The sequence below is a fragment of the Herpailurus yagouaroundi genome, unplaced genomic scaffold (genome assembly GCF_014898765.1).
Source record: "Herpailurus yagouaroundi ecotype Mexico unplaced genomic scaffold, PumYag 186, whole genome shotgun sequence".
Classification (NCBI taxonomy): Eukaryota; Metazoa; Chordata; class Mammalia; order Carnivora; family Felidae; genus Herpailurus; species Herpailurus yagouaroundi.
The window spans coordinates 19,696,866-19,710,704 of NW_024412417.1; the positions used below are offsets into that span (position 1 = coordinate 19,696,866).

Below are 13,839 nucleotides of genomic sequence, written 5' to 3' on the forward strand. Positions count from 1 at the left end.
GATCACAGCTGCCATGGCTTAAAATCAATTTTAACTCATTTTCCATTCATGTAATATGAGAGGAGGGAGCCAATTTCACTGGTTCACTTGAGAAATAGTTTAAGGGTTTCCATAGTGGAGAAAGAAGTTGGTTTCAGTTCAGACAGATATTTCAAACTTCAAGGGCTGTGTCTGGACGGAGAAGGATTTGCTCTCCCGGAAGTCCCATCACACACAGGGAGTGTGAACATATTTCAGGGCTTCTCAGGTACTGGAATTCCTGTGGCACTTAGACTAGAAGAGACTACAGTCCCCGCTGCCTCTGGAACCCTTGCTTGTGATTTCAGCCTTCCAGACAGACCGAAGACCCTGTCATCAGCATGTTTAAAAGGAAATCCTTCAAGGGGAGAAGACTGAATCAGTGAGGACTGGCTGGCCGGTGTGTGTGTGTGTGTGTGTGTGTGTGTGTGTGTGTCAGAGAGGGAGGCGGGGGGAGGGAGGGAGAGAGAGAGCATGTGTGCTCATTAGGGGACGCTCTATGATTCGACAGCCTCATTGTTGCTGCCGCTGCTCCTGCTGCGGCTGTGTGGTCTGTCAGCAGTTGGAAAGAACTGCAAGGGTTTAGAGGAACTGCAGGTCTGAAGACTGAGCGCTGCTAAATGGTATCCCCGTCAACAAAGTAGACGAGACCTCCTGCAGGGTTGGAAACTTGGACTTATTACCGTTTCATCCACCTGGAGAAAGCAGGCAGCGCCACAGAGGAAAAGGTAAGAGAAGAAATTGGCCTCTACTGGGAAGGCAGGGCAGGGGGCATGGGGAAATGGAGGCTCAAAGACTCGCTATTTTGTAGCCAAGCCATCCCACCCTCAGAGAGCAAAGGAGGCAAACGCTAAAATCCTACCAAGCTTCATCATTGAGCCTTTTCCCCCTGGTACATTTTTCTTCTTCACACTTTTCCCAAGCATCTAAGAGGTCTCTTTGTATTTCTTTTTCAGCGAGAGCAGATATCATTCAGTTTTTCCTTCTGGGCAGTCTTTCAAAATAGGGAGCTTTCTCTGTTTCTCTTATGAGCTTTTTCTCCATTAAGAGGAAACAGGTGCCTCTTATTAAGCTGGTCAAAAACAGTTGCTCCTTCCTACACGAGGGTTGCCTTAAAGGGAGTTTTCAGAAGTACATGTAAGCCCTGTTACTGTAGAAACACAAGAGGTGAAAGTAGCAGAAGAGAGAGCTACTGTCAGTGACTGGCCCCATTTGAAATGGTGATGAATTTGGACTATAACTCTTCACAGGGGGAGAGAACCACTGAGATAAAGGCAGAACACCAGGAAGAGGATGTTTTGAGAAGTGTTTCAGAGAAACTTCAAGTCACTAAAGATGGAAAACGAGACAGTAAGTGAACTGAACCAAACACAGCTTCAACCCAGAGCAGTGGTGGCCCTAGAATACCAAGTGGTCACCATCTTCCTTGTGCTCGTTATTTGTGGTTTGGGCATCGTGGGCAACATCATGGTGGTCCTGGTGGTCATGAGAACCAAGCACATGAGGACCCCCACAAACTGCTACCTGGTGAGTCTGGCAGTAGCTGATCTCATGGTCCTGGTGGCTGCTGGCCTCCCCAACATAACAGACAGTATCTATGGGTCCTGGGTCTACGGCTATGTGGGATGCCTCTGCATCACTTACCTCCAGTACTTGGGCATTAATGCCTCCTCTTGTTCCATCACAGCCTTTACCATTGAGAGGTACATAGCAATCTGTCACCCCATCAAAGCCCAGTTTCTCTGCACATTTTCCAGAGCCAAAAAGATCATCATCTTTGTCTGGGCTTTCACATCGATTTACTGTATGCTCTGGTTCTTCTTGCTGGATCTCAATATTAGCACCTACAAAGATGCTATTGTGGTGTCCTGTGGCTACAAGATCTCCAGGAATTACTACTCACCTATTTACCTAATGGACTTTGGTGTCTTTTATGTTGTGCCGATGATACTGGCCACCGTCCTCTATGGATTCATAGCTAGGATCCTCTTCTTAAATCCCATTCCTTCAGATCCTAAAGAAAACTCTAAGACATGGAAAAATGACTCAACCCACCAGAACAAGAATATGAATTCAAAGACCTCTAATAGATGTTTCAACAGCACAGTATCTTCAAGGAAGCAGGTAAGCAAACCAAAGCCTCCAAGTCCACAGAAGAAATGTGGGATAGTGTCCTTTGCAGGATGGGGTCCACTTTGCCTTACTTAGCTGATGGCAAAATGAAAATACAGTCATGCAAATGTTTCACAGTTTAAGCTTCTGCTTTACATATTAAATCCATCTCTAAAGCAAGTAAAGACCTAAAAATAGGTGGGGAAAATGTGATAGCATATCAGCAGGTATCAGTTTAGGTGCTGTTAAGATAGAGGGAAATATAAACAGAAACTCTAGAAATCCACCTTTAAAATGTTCGTGACTCTCTGGGAAATGTTATCAAACTACACCATTTGTGGCTTCTGGATATCTTTAGAAGTTCTATTACATGACAAAGATTTGATAAGGTAGTTTGAGAAAAGACGAGTCAAAGCAATAATTCTACAGTTGTTCACTAAGATATATAAATGAGAGGGGTTCAGTTCCTGGACTTCTAGTTTTAGTGGGGAAAGTTTCTATCACCCTCTCCCCCAGCTCCCTGCAAAGTATCCCAGCATGCAGAAGCTGAAAAAGCACTTTGCTCAGGAAATGTTCTGATAAAAAGGCTAACTCCAAGCTCAATTTGTTTGTCACAAAGAATGATTTATTTTTTTAAATGTCTGTTTTTCCTGGTAAGCATAACTAAAAATCCCTTTATGCTTTCAGATCACCAAATGTGGATGTGGTTACGGTTGAATAGTGGTTTTACTAGTGAATGGAGTGCAACTTTGTTACAGTAGAAAAGGCTTATAAGACAATATAGGAATGAAATACTTTTATACCACATACACGTTCAGCTCTATTTACATATGAACTTAGCCTTCAGTTCCTTTCCCTTCTCTGCTAAACACAATAAACACATGGTAAACATTTATTCTCATGGCTGAAAAAGAAAACTTGAAATTAACAGTACTGGCTCTCTCTCTCTCTTTCCCTGTATGAAATGCAGTTCTTCCTGTGTGCATAGATAGAACTTGAGGAAGCATGCTTTAAAAAGTATGCATATAGATTATACATGCTATTACTTCCTAAACTCTAGGTTAGTTGAGATATGAAGAATTTTAATTGGACATATGGGCACACACTGAAGTGAGCTACTAATAATTACAGGTGTTGTAGATATGCATGGCATACATAAGAAACTGTAATTTAAAAGGAGTATCATTTTAAATGATACTGTGAGATTTGATTTATAGAACATTTATTATTGAAGATACCTCGATACTAGACAGAGAAGATGTGGGAAGTGCCAGCTCTTAGATCCCTATTGCTTTGGGTCCAGCAGTGCTAGCTAATACAGGGCATGTTTGGCCATCCATTACCCAAAACTTGATTAAGGAAAATTTAGAGAGATCTGTTGTCCATCTGCCAAGACAAACATTAACAAATACATTAAGAAAGTAAAGAATATGTACATCTCAATTAGAGATCAAACGTGGTTTAATATCTGCAGCAAAGGGGGTCTAAGTTCATTAGACTCCAATTTATATTCTTGTTATAAATTCTAAAAAAAAATGTTTGCACTAATGTCCTTCTTTTCAATTATAGTCACTAGTACCTATTTTAAATTGTTAATTATGTTACATGTTCACACTCTTATTTCAAAGCTGTTACAGATAGTCTCTTTGTACAGGCTGGGGGTAGGAGACAAAGTTGAAGATTTGGTCCCAAACAATCCCGGGCTTAAATGCCAGGGCCCTAATCAAACAGGATGACATTGAATAAGCAGAACACTGTGAACCTCAGTCTCCTCATTTATAAAATAAAGATAAATAGCATCCAGGCTTGGTATGAGGGTTCAACGAAACATCGTATGAAATGGAACAGTGATTAACACCTGACTGTCAATTAGCCTCCTTCCTAGTTTTGTAATCTGTGGGCAACTGTAAGAGAAATAAAGATTTGTTCTTTAAAATACTATATACAGTCACCATTTAAACAGCTTAGTTGTTGAACAGATGTGTATATGATATAGTACCCTCTCTAAGGAACTTTTGAATAATGAAGGCATTTGGGAATGTATTCGGAGCATTTGGGTTTGTCACAATAACATCACTGTCTGATAGCATTCAAGAGTGACAGGCACCAAATGTCCTGACATGGTCAAGACAGGCCTGCGCGTTGAAGAAGTGCCCTGTCACAAATGCCAATAACGCCCTCATTGAGAAACACAGGATGGCATATAAATCAATAGAAGTGCATTTAGGCAATATGTCATGAAATTCAGTCTTGATTACAGATGCGATAGCAATTCAGAGAAAAGAAAGGAAATTATGGGGCTAAAGGGATCAGAGAAGGCTTCCTGGAAGAGGTGGCATTTGAAAAGGCTCTGAAAGAATGGAGCTCCTTTGCACAGTAAAAGTTAAGAGGACAGCACTCCACACAGGAAAGGACCTGGCAGGGGTGAGAATGCTATGGGTTTTGAAAGGTGACAAGGAAGGGCACACAGAGTGGGATTTTTATGGTATTAAGTGATTTGGTTGATTAAAATGAGTGATGTATTTGGGGGAGCAGTAAAAAGAAAGATTGTATTAATGTGTGTGTGGGGGAGGGGTTAAGAGACAGAGAAGGGGCTGTGGAGGATCCCAACTATCAGGCAGAGAAGGGAGTTGTGGGTGGTGAGCAGAAAGCAGCAGTCCGCAGCATGATTCAGGGGGGTGATCAATGTGTGGATGAAACAGGAGACCATTGGCAGAAAGACCACTTTGGAAATGGGTGGTAGTGGTTCAGGCATGAGGTAGTAAGATTCTCTATCAGGAGAACTTAAAGTAAGGTGTGAACCAGAGATATGTTTCAAAGAAAGAAAGGGTGAAGTGTGAACATAGAGGACACACTGGCTGGAGACAACACAGCATCAGGGCTCTGAGCCTAGAAGACGCAAGTTGCCCTGATCGATGGGTGGGAGTGAGAGCCATGCAGGGGGGCCCGTTTTGTCCAAAATCAATGTACCTTTCGTCTGACCTTTTTCTCTTCTAAAATTGTTCTTTTCTTAAATCTTCGAAAGGTTGAAACCTCCACCTACTATGACTAGGGTCTTTTATTTCCATATTTTCTCTGCATTTTTTTTCTTTCCGGCAAGTTTAATTTACATTTTAATAAATACTCTGTCTGGGCCAGGTCTTTCAAACCAAGTTATTAAAGTCAAATATGCATAGCCTAAGAGATCTCCATTTAAAAAGTAAATAAATGAGCATTTATATGTAAGGGACAAATGTGCATTTTCGTTTGTCTTCAACTTTTATCCCCCATGCAGAAAATCCAGATCATATCTTCCCCCCCCCCCATTATTTAGAGATTCAAATATATTTTAGGAAACCGACTAAATATTTGGTAAATTCAATAAAATAAATTCAATGAATTTCAATGAAATTCAATGAAATAAATTACTCAAAATCAAGGCTTGGGCCTGTGTAGAAAAAATATTTTTCTGATTGACTAAATCTTTTGCTTTATAATTGGGTGTTTTGATATTGAGGAGATAAGGTTTAAATGGTCCCATTTGTCACATTTCAGCTCTCTTCACTCAGTGCCAATTCCCATGTGGAGCATTGTGTAGATAAAATATCTCTGTTACTGGCTGTATATTTCAAAAGAATTGATTGGATCCTTCGGTACTTTGGAGGCACAGAAACATCTTGGTAATGGACTGTACTACGGATACACATATTCAGTACAAGCATTTACTTTCCATAGAATGCAGGGGTGCTCAGAACATTGTGTGGATCAGAGTACCAGTTTTCTTTTGCATTCAGTGACTCTAATTAGTTTCTCTTTTCTCTGGTGGGAAAACTGTGGAACAGAGTCCAGATAGATGCTCTGAGTTTATGGCAAATTTTCCATTATGGGTTTTATTTGACTAAAGAAGCCTTTAAAATACCAGTCTCTGTTTCCATACATTTCTTACCAGCCTTCTACCTTACCAGAGGAACATTGCTAGCCCAAGAAACAAAGCTGTCCTTTTTAAAAAAAATTTTTAACATTTATTTATGTATTGAGAGACAGAGACAGAGCATGAGCAGGGGAGGGGCAGAGAGAGAGGGAGACACAGAATCTGAACCAGGCTCCAGGCTCTGAGCTGTCAGCACAGAGCCCGGCGCGGGGCTCGAACTCATGAAACACGAGATCATGACCTGAGCCTAAGTTGGATGCTTAACTGATTGAACCACCAAGGTGCCCCACAGCTTTCCTTTTTAAAGTGATACATGCCTTTTGTTGTTGTTGCTACTGTTATTGCTGCTGATGATATAAAAGCAATCATGCATATTATGGAAAACACGGAAAACTAGGATTAAGAAAAAGGCATCTCTTACTCCACCTCCCCAAACCACAGTTTGTTAGCACGTGCTTATATTCTTTTCCTTATGTTTTCACTTGATCTTTTGTATATAAATACAGAAATACATATACATACATAAAATTTTATACTCTGCCTTTACATAAAATGTTGAAATTAATATTCTCAAGGAGAATAGCAGAGTAAAAGAAAATGGGTAAGACTGAGTCAGTTTCTCCTAGTCTTGATTTTTTTTTAATCAATAAAAGGGGAATAGCAATTACTCACAGACTCCTTGTCCAAATCCAATGAGATGCATGTGACAAAATTCATCTTAGCTCCTTCCACCTGTCCCCTCCCCTACCCTTCCCTCCTGTCTGTCCTTTCTCACTGATCTCCAGCCCCTTGGCACACTCCAGTAGTGAGATGGGCTCCTGGAAAATGCAAAACTGAGATAAAGAAAGGGCTTAAATGTGTCTTTTCTCTTCTCCTCATTCCTGCCTCCGATTCCTGGCTCCAGTGCTATTTACTTTTTTTAAAAGGTGTTTTGGTTTTTTTTTTAAGTTTATTCACTTTTGAGAGAGACAGAGACAGTGTGAGCAGGGGAGGGGCAGACAGAAAGGGAGAGAGAGAATCCCAAGCAGGCTCCACATCATCAGCACAGAGCTCGAACTCACAGAATCATGAAATCATGACCTGAGCCGAAACCGAGAGTCAGGCCCCCCAATGTGCTACTTACTTTTTAAAGAAAACACCTTGAACAAGGAAAATCCTTTAAGACACTGGAAGGGTCTTAAGGGAGGGAAAGAAGGCATAATGGTGTAATATCAGGCAGTAGTGCTGGTATTTGGAAGCATAAAATCCTGTAAGTTGTCTAGGCAGCTTCATCAATGGCTAATCTTATCAGGCAAATTAATGGTACTAAACTCTTCAGCGTTAAGCCTAAATCAGGGGTTTCTCAAGTTTTACTGTGACTGTTTCCACAGTTCCTTTTTTGATTTCTATTTGTTTTATTTGCTTCATTTGTCTGGGATCGATTATATCCTTCATAGTACAAAGGTCTCGAAGATGGAAGAAAATACGATTGTTGTCACTTGGCACACAGGTATCTAAGTGAGCCATCTTATTTTTATTATCAAAGAATAGCTTTATATTTTCCCATTCACATCCTGTATAAGGAAAGACTCTGTACATACCCCATAAACCAACTCATTGAAAATCCCCTGCAGTTATGTGCTTTGTGTCCCTTGGTTAGATGAACATTGTTTATTCCTAGTTTTATATTTGCAGCTTCGAGCCATAATTTCATCAGTAGAGAAAAATAAATTTTCCTATATGCCTCCTATGTACCCCTACGGCATTCTTAATTTGGCCATACACACACACACACGCACACACACGCACACCTTAAAATCAGCTAGCCTTGATCATGACAAACTGTATTTCTTTACGTAGCCTTTTGTGAATTCTTCAAGCTGCGAGCAGATATCCCAAGCTCCAGACACAGGAAGGCTGGGCTGGCACCATGTCTTTACGCTCCTTTACCCTTTCTTTATGGGTTGGGGGAAGGGTGAGAAATATAAAGCTAGAGCAAGGTCAACACTAAGCAAAATCGTGCAGTAGGGCATTTTATATTTGGTATCTTCCTCACTTTAATGAAACATCCACTCATAATCCAAAAAGCACCTAACACTGTCCTAAGTGTGGAGGCTACAGGGACATAGAGAGATGAACTCTTCACCTTCAAGGAGCTCACTATTGACGATGTGCACACACTAGCCTGAGCAGCCCATCGTGTTCTGGACAGAAGACACAGACAGCATCAGGAGGGGAGAGGTGAAATGAGGGAGAAAGGAGGCAGGCTTTATGGAGTATGTGGCATTGAGTTGAGCCTGTATAGATGGACAGAAGGTCTAAAAGCCACACCAAGAAGACCAGGAGAGAAAGAAGGAATGGAGCCCAAGAGAACAGAGGCTGGGAGATGGCTGGGCAGGTTCAGGGACAGAACGGTCTAGAGCTGGTGTCGTTGCAGTGGAGCGACAAAAAGCAGTTGTCCAATGAAGGTCACCTGACCCTGTTGCATCTGACTCCCTTCTTGCCTCCACAGTCCTACCCTTTGTAATTCTCCCTGCTTTATCCATGCTCAGTTACGAGTCTGCAGCACGCAGCTCTAGCAAACACTTTATTGTTTTCTGGACATCATGTAAGTGCATCAAATCCAATATGTCTGAGACTAAACCCATTATTTTTCTTGATAACCTCTACCTCCCTCTTTCTTTCTTATTTGAGAGTCCCAACCCATAAATCCAAGAGTCCTTCTAAGGTGCCTTCTGCCCTGTATACCCAAGTCTGAGTGGTTCTAGCTCCAAATTCTCATATTGTACATACCCCGTTCACACCACCATTGTCCTCCCTCGCCACTGCCCACCTGCTCGAATTCAGCACACACCTCAGCAGCCTCTCAGGCTCCAGTTCCAATCTCTCCCAAATCATTCTGTACACTGCTCACTAGGGGATTGCTCTAACATAGAGATATGTTATCCAAGTGATTTATATGTTTCCCTGAGGTCTACAATTTAAACATCTTAGCATTAACAAATAAGATCCTGCCTCCTTCCTATGTTTTCAGCTTATTCTCTTGTGGCTCTCCTAACTTATGCTTTATGGTGTAGTGATACTGAATTATTTGTAGCTCTCTGAACTTGTTCTTCCAGCCAGAATGCCCTTCATCTGGCAAACTCGCAATGATCTTTTGAGTCTCAGATCAAATGGTACCCCCAGCTACCCCACCAAGCCTTCCCTGAATTTCTCAGGCAATTTATATAACTGAATGCCTAGCTGTAACTATGTATGTTAGGTATTCTAGCTATGTTTCCATAATGATTTGCATATACTGCTGGTTTAGTAATTCTTAGCATCATTATTGTTAGTCTGTCCAGCTTCCTACTGCCACAAACATCCTTAAGAGTAAGGTCTTGTATCCTCAGTGACCTCAGCACTGTGTCTGGCACAGAGCAGACTTCCAAAAGTCTGGATACGTAGTTGCGTGTTACAGCCAAAAAATACAGGCTTTGGAAGACTAGTTTGTTAGCATGTCTTCCCAACTCTGTGTTGGTCACATGGGTTGCTTAAAATTGGCCATGGGTGTAGTTTTGTTTTTTTTTTAACTACAGAAATCAGCAAGTATGACACTTCAGTGTTTCCCCCTTTTTTGTGGCAAGCCAGCTGTTAAGTATTTTTCAGCACACTTGTGTGTGTGTATCATATGTAATTTTACATATATAATGAATGAAAGTGTGAAAGAGTACATGCGCATTTACTTTGGGGCTTGGTCAATTCCAATATTATTTTGCTCCATGAAAAATTGTTGTGGATTTATGCTACAGTCTTCTCTCCTTTTAATTACAATTTTCTTGCCTTTTATTGCATCCCCTTTTTAAAAAAAAATTATTTTATTTCACTGTAAGTAATCTCTACGCTCAACATGGGGCTCGAACCCATAACCCCAAGACCAAGAGTCGCATGCTCCACTGACTGAGCCAGCCCCGCACCCCTACTGAATCCCTTTTTTATTCTAAAGTAGCCACACAAGCAACTACCCAGTATGATGGTGACTATGTGAGTAGACAAAGCTTTTTATGAATATTTCCCCTCCCAGACAGGGTAGGCTAATTTAGAAATATGGGAGACACAAGTAATAATTTACCTTTTATACAAAATCCTGTTGGCTTTCCAATGAGCCTTTGAAATACCCTCTGTAATGAAAGAGTTGCACTGGACAGGATGTGCAGAGAGGCAGGGGGATAGCACCTCAGGGAAGGAAAATAATGTCAGCAGAGGTATAAAAATGAGAATAAATCTATCTGACCATCCCTTTTCCTAAAACAATTTGCACACATCATTTTCTTTCAAAAGGAATATTCCCAATATCCTCTGACTAGCTCTTAAAACTCTCTAAAGTCTGACCCTTTCATCATTATTTTGGCTTTGTTTTATCCATTATTTCTTCAATTCAAAAAACATTTATTGAGTGCCAATTTCATGCCGGGGATTGCTCTGGAAAACCAATGGTAGTCACTATTTTAAGGAACTTCTAGTGAAATATCAAAGATCGCCACTAAAGACAGTTGGAAAAATAGAAGGTTAGGCTGTACAGTGTGCAGAAGAGGCAACAGAGAGTGGTGAACAGTGTGCTTAAGGCTGGAAAGCAAGCCTCCCACAGAGTAAGAGTCACCTGCACAGAACAAAAAAGAGTAGACTTATCTGTATTCATTCCTTCCCCGTAGATTCAGGCATGTCATACCAGAGTCTCCTGCACACACCAGTCTCATTTATATTTTGCAACCTGTTCATGCAATTTTTTCCCACCTGTAAAGCCATCTCCACTCTTTACGCTACCACACCTACCTGTGCATCTCCCGTTTCAACCTCTGGCTGCAGTTGGATCAACAGGTCCCATATATTGGATATATATTGGAAGGTAGGTGAGCGTGAGCTCTAGAGTCAGAAACACATAGGGACACCTGGGTGGCTTAGTCATCCAACTCGATTTCAGCTCAGGTCATGATCCCAGGGCCATGGTCAAGCCCTGCGTCCAGCTCCACACCTGCTTGGGATTTTCTCTCTTTCTCTCTTCTATCCCTCTCTCCTGCTCATTCTGTCTCTCTAAAACAGGAAAAAGAAAAAGAAAGAAAGAACAACATAAGTCCCAGCTCTTTTACTTTGGATAAGTTATTTTACTTCTTGATATTTCAGTTTGTTCATATGTAAAATAAGATACTAATGATAGCCACTCATAAGATTCTTGTGAGGCAATGCCTAGTCCATAAGAAGTATTCAGTAATTCTTTTTACTATATTTAAATTGTATGCTATATTTGAAATGTCAATTACTCCCTCCTTATTCATGACATAGCAAAAATATAAACAGGTAATTCTTTCCCAAAGAAGACAAATTTTAGAGGTTATAAAAGAGATAGATCTTCCAGGATCATCTAACAGCATATTGATGAGATCAAATTAGTAAAGACTTCCTGAGTTCCTACTACGTGCCCAGAGAGAAATATAAGTGCAATATAAAACTCACACACATAACAGAAGCTAAGTGTCACTGACTTTTTACTATGTATTCTGTACTCTTTTATTTGAACTAACTCATTAAATTCTCACAACCATCATGGGAAGTAGTAACTAATTATAGAAGAGGATGCGAAGTCATCGGGGGCTGCTAAGTGTCTGCTCTGGGTCACACAGCTGGCTATGGCAAGCCAGGATTTGAACCCACACTCCTGCTCCAGAGCTGATACAATATCAACCATAGAGCAAGAAAAAAGAAAATAAAGGTAGGATTGGTGGATGTTTAAGTAAGTTTCCTGGAGCTGGTAGGATGAAAGGGGTCCAGAGGTTTTAAGAGGGTTATGGAGGGGAGATAACAGAGGTTCTCCCAGATAAAAGAGGGATAAGGGAAAGCTGTGACAGTATTATCCATAGGAGAAAAAAGCCCAGAATTTAAAAATGCGTGTTCTGTCTGAAGAATAGTGATGAGATGAGCTAGATGTGAGCCAAAGGTCCATGTTAGTGAGACATGGGATATAAACATGGAAGACACACAGGCTGGGAATGGATCGATGAGACCAGGAACCCAGCACAGCATCCCCACTAGCACCTAGCTGGCAGCTCCCTGGTCTCGCCATTGAGCGATGCCACGGAAGAGTGCACATTGTACAAAGCTGCTCGGCCGCCCTTGGAGTTTCCATTCCAGCCTTGGCAACCTCTGTCCCTGTACAGGACCATAAGCAGTTCCTTCTTTTTGTGCTTGAAATGCCTATTTCATAGCTCCCTGATTTCTTCATACCATTATACCTGCAACGTTTTCCACTGAAAGTTCTCCCCTGTCTGACATCTGTCTTCTCTCTACCACTGCTTCCTCCACACCTGTGTTTCATTGCCCCTCTGCGCTGCAGATGGGGAGGCCAGATCCTGCCTTGCCAGGCTCTTGCCCGGGCTTCTCAACCAGTCTCCCGGCCCTTAATCTCCCTCCTCTGGGTCATCCCCCAGAGTGCTGCTCAGATCCTCTAAAATGCACACTTGATAACATCCCTATGATGCCTGGAATCACCAATATCCTGTGTCTTACAGGCATAAATGCAGCATCATTATTACGGTATACTGGGACATTTATGATCTGCTGTCTACTCCCCCAAACCCACCTTCAATCCCCAGCACCCCATTCCAGGAGCAGTTTCCTAAACTGACCCGCTCTGTCATGGGTCCAAACCAGCATGCAAACCCTGAGCTGGAAGCTTTCTGCAGCTCCTTCTTGGACCCGTTACTTCGAATCTGCCCCTCACTGATCTCCTCTCGGAACAGGCTTTCCAGAGCCCACTGGCAGCAAGTGTTTGAGGTTTCTCCCTCCCCTCAGCAGCATTTTGTTCTCACATCTGTGCAGCACACTGTGTTGATGTAATAATTTGTTCAGATGTCTCTGCCACCAGATCGTGTGTCCCACACTGGCGGCAACATTATCTGGTTCGTTTTTGTGTCCACACTGCCTGTTGTGGTGCCTCGGGACATACTGATAAATGACTGAACGGGTAAGGACTGGGTGTAAAGGATGAGGATGATGGAAGGGTCAAATATGACTCTGGCAGTTCTTTTCTGAAGCCTGCAAATGGTGAAATTGAGAGAAACATTGAGGGAGAGATGTCAAAAGCACTGTCCGAAATCTTCACTGTCAGAGGAGGATCATTTTTCCATTGTGTTTAGGATTTGGAAGTTTTTACATTGTGAATGGAGTGGTCAGGATCAAATATGTGCCTTCAGAGATCATTAGAATAATGGAAAGAAGGTGTAATTTGGATTGAATCTAAAGAGAGGGAAGGACAGACTAACAAAAACTGAGTTCTGGAGGAATCTTTATAATTAGGAGGCTGGAAGGGGACTGGAGTCTTTGCTGGATAAAAAGACCTATTTTCCCCTCTTGGAACATGGCCAGAGGGCCAAAGGCAGAATTATAATAGATGCTTTGCCTCCAGTTGGGAGGGAAAATAAAGAAAGAAGAATGAGCCAAGGAGAGAGGGAAGTTTCCATTATAAGAGTCAATGGATTTATCTGAATCTGGGAAGTCATGGCCTTGCCACCAGAGTCAAACACAGCTCTTCATAGCTGCATGCAAGGTGCATGAGAACTTAAACTACAAATTAAATTCTCTCTGAAAATTAGACAACACTAAATGTGCACACAAAATAGAATGAATAATGCAAAACCCCTGACAGCCCTGTTTAGGTGAAATAAAAATAGAAAAAAAGTCATTTTGGGAAAGAAAATCCTGCAACCTTTCATAAGCAGCACCGGTGACTTGAGGCTGTCCCTCTAGGATAGCTCACCTGAGCATAATTGTGTAGTGACTGCAAGTAG

General features: G+C 41.7%; 1 protein-coding gene across 1 annotated transcript in view; it reads left to right on the forward strand.

Moving 5' to 3' along the window:
• Positions 1-522: 522 nt before the first annotated feature.
• TRHR (thyrotropin releasing hormone receptor) overlaps positions 523-13,839 on the forward strand; it is a 45,740-nt gene continuing 32,423 nt past the window's right edge. Inside the window, exons 1-2 of the mRNA XM_040494263.1 lie at positions 523-746; positions 1,269-2,142. Coding sequence (XP_040350197.1) covers positions 1,354-2,142 — 789 coding nt within the window. The 5' untranslated portion in view covers positions 523-746; positions 1,269-1,353. The remainder of the gene's footprint in view (positions 747-1,268; positions 2,143-13,839) is intronic.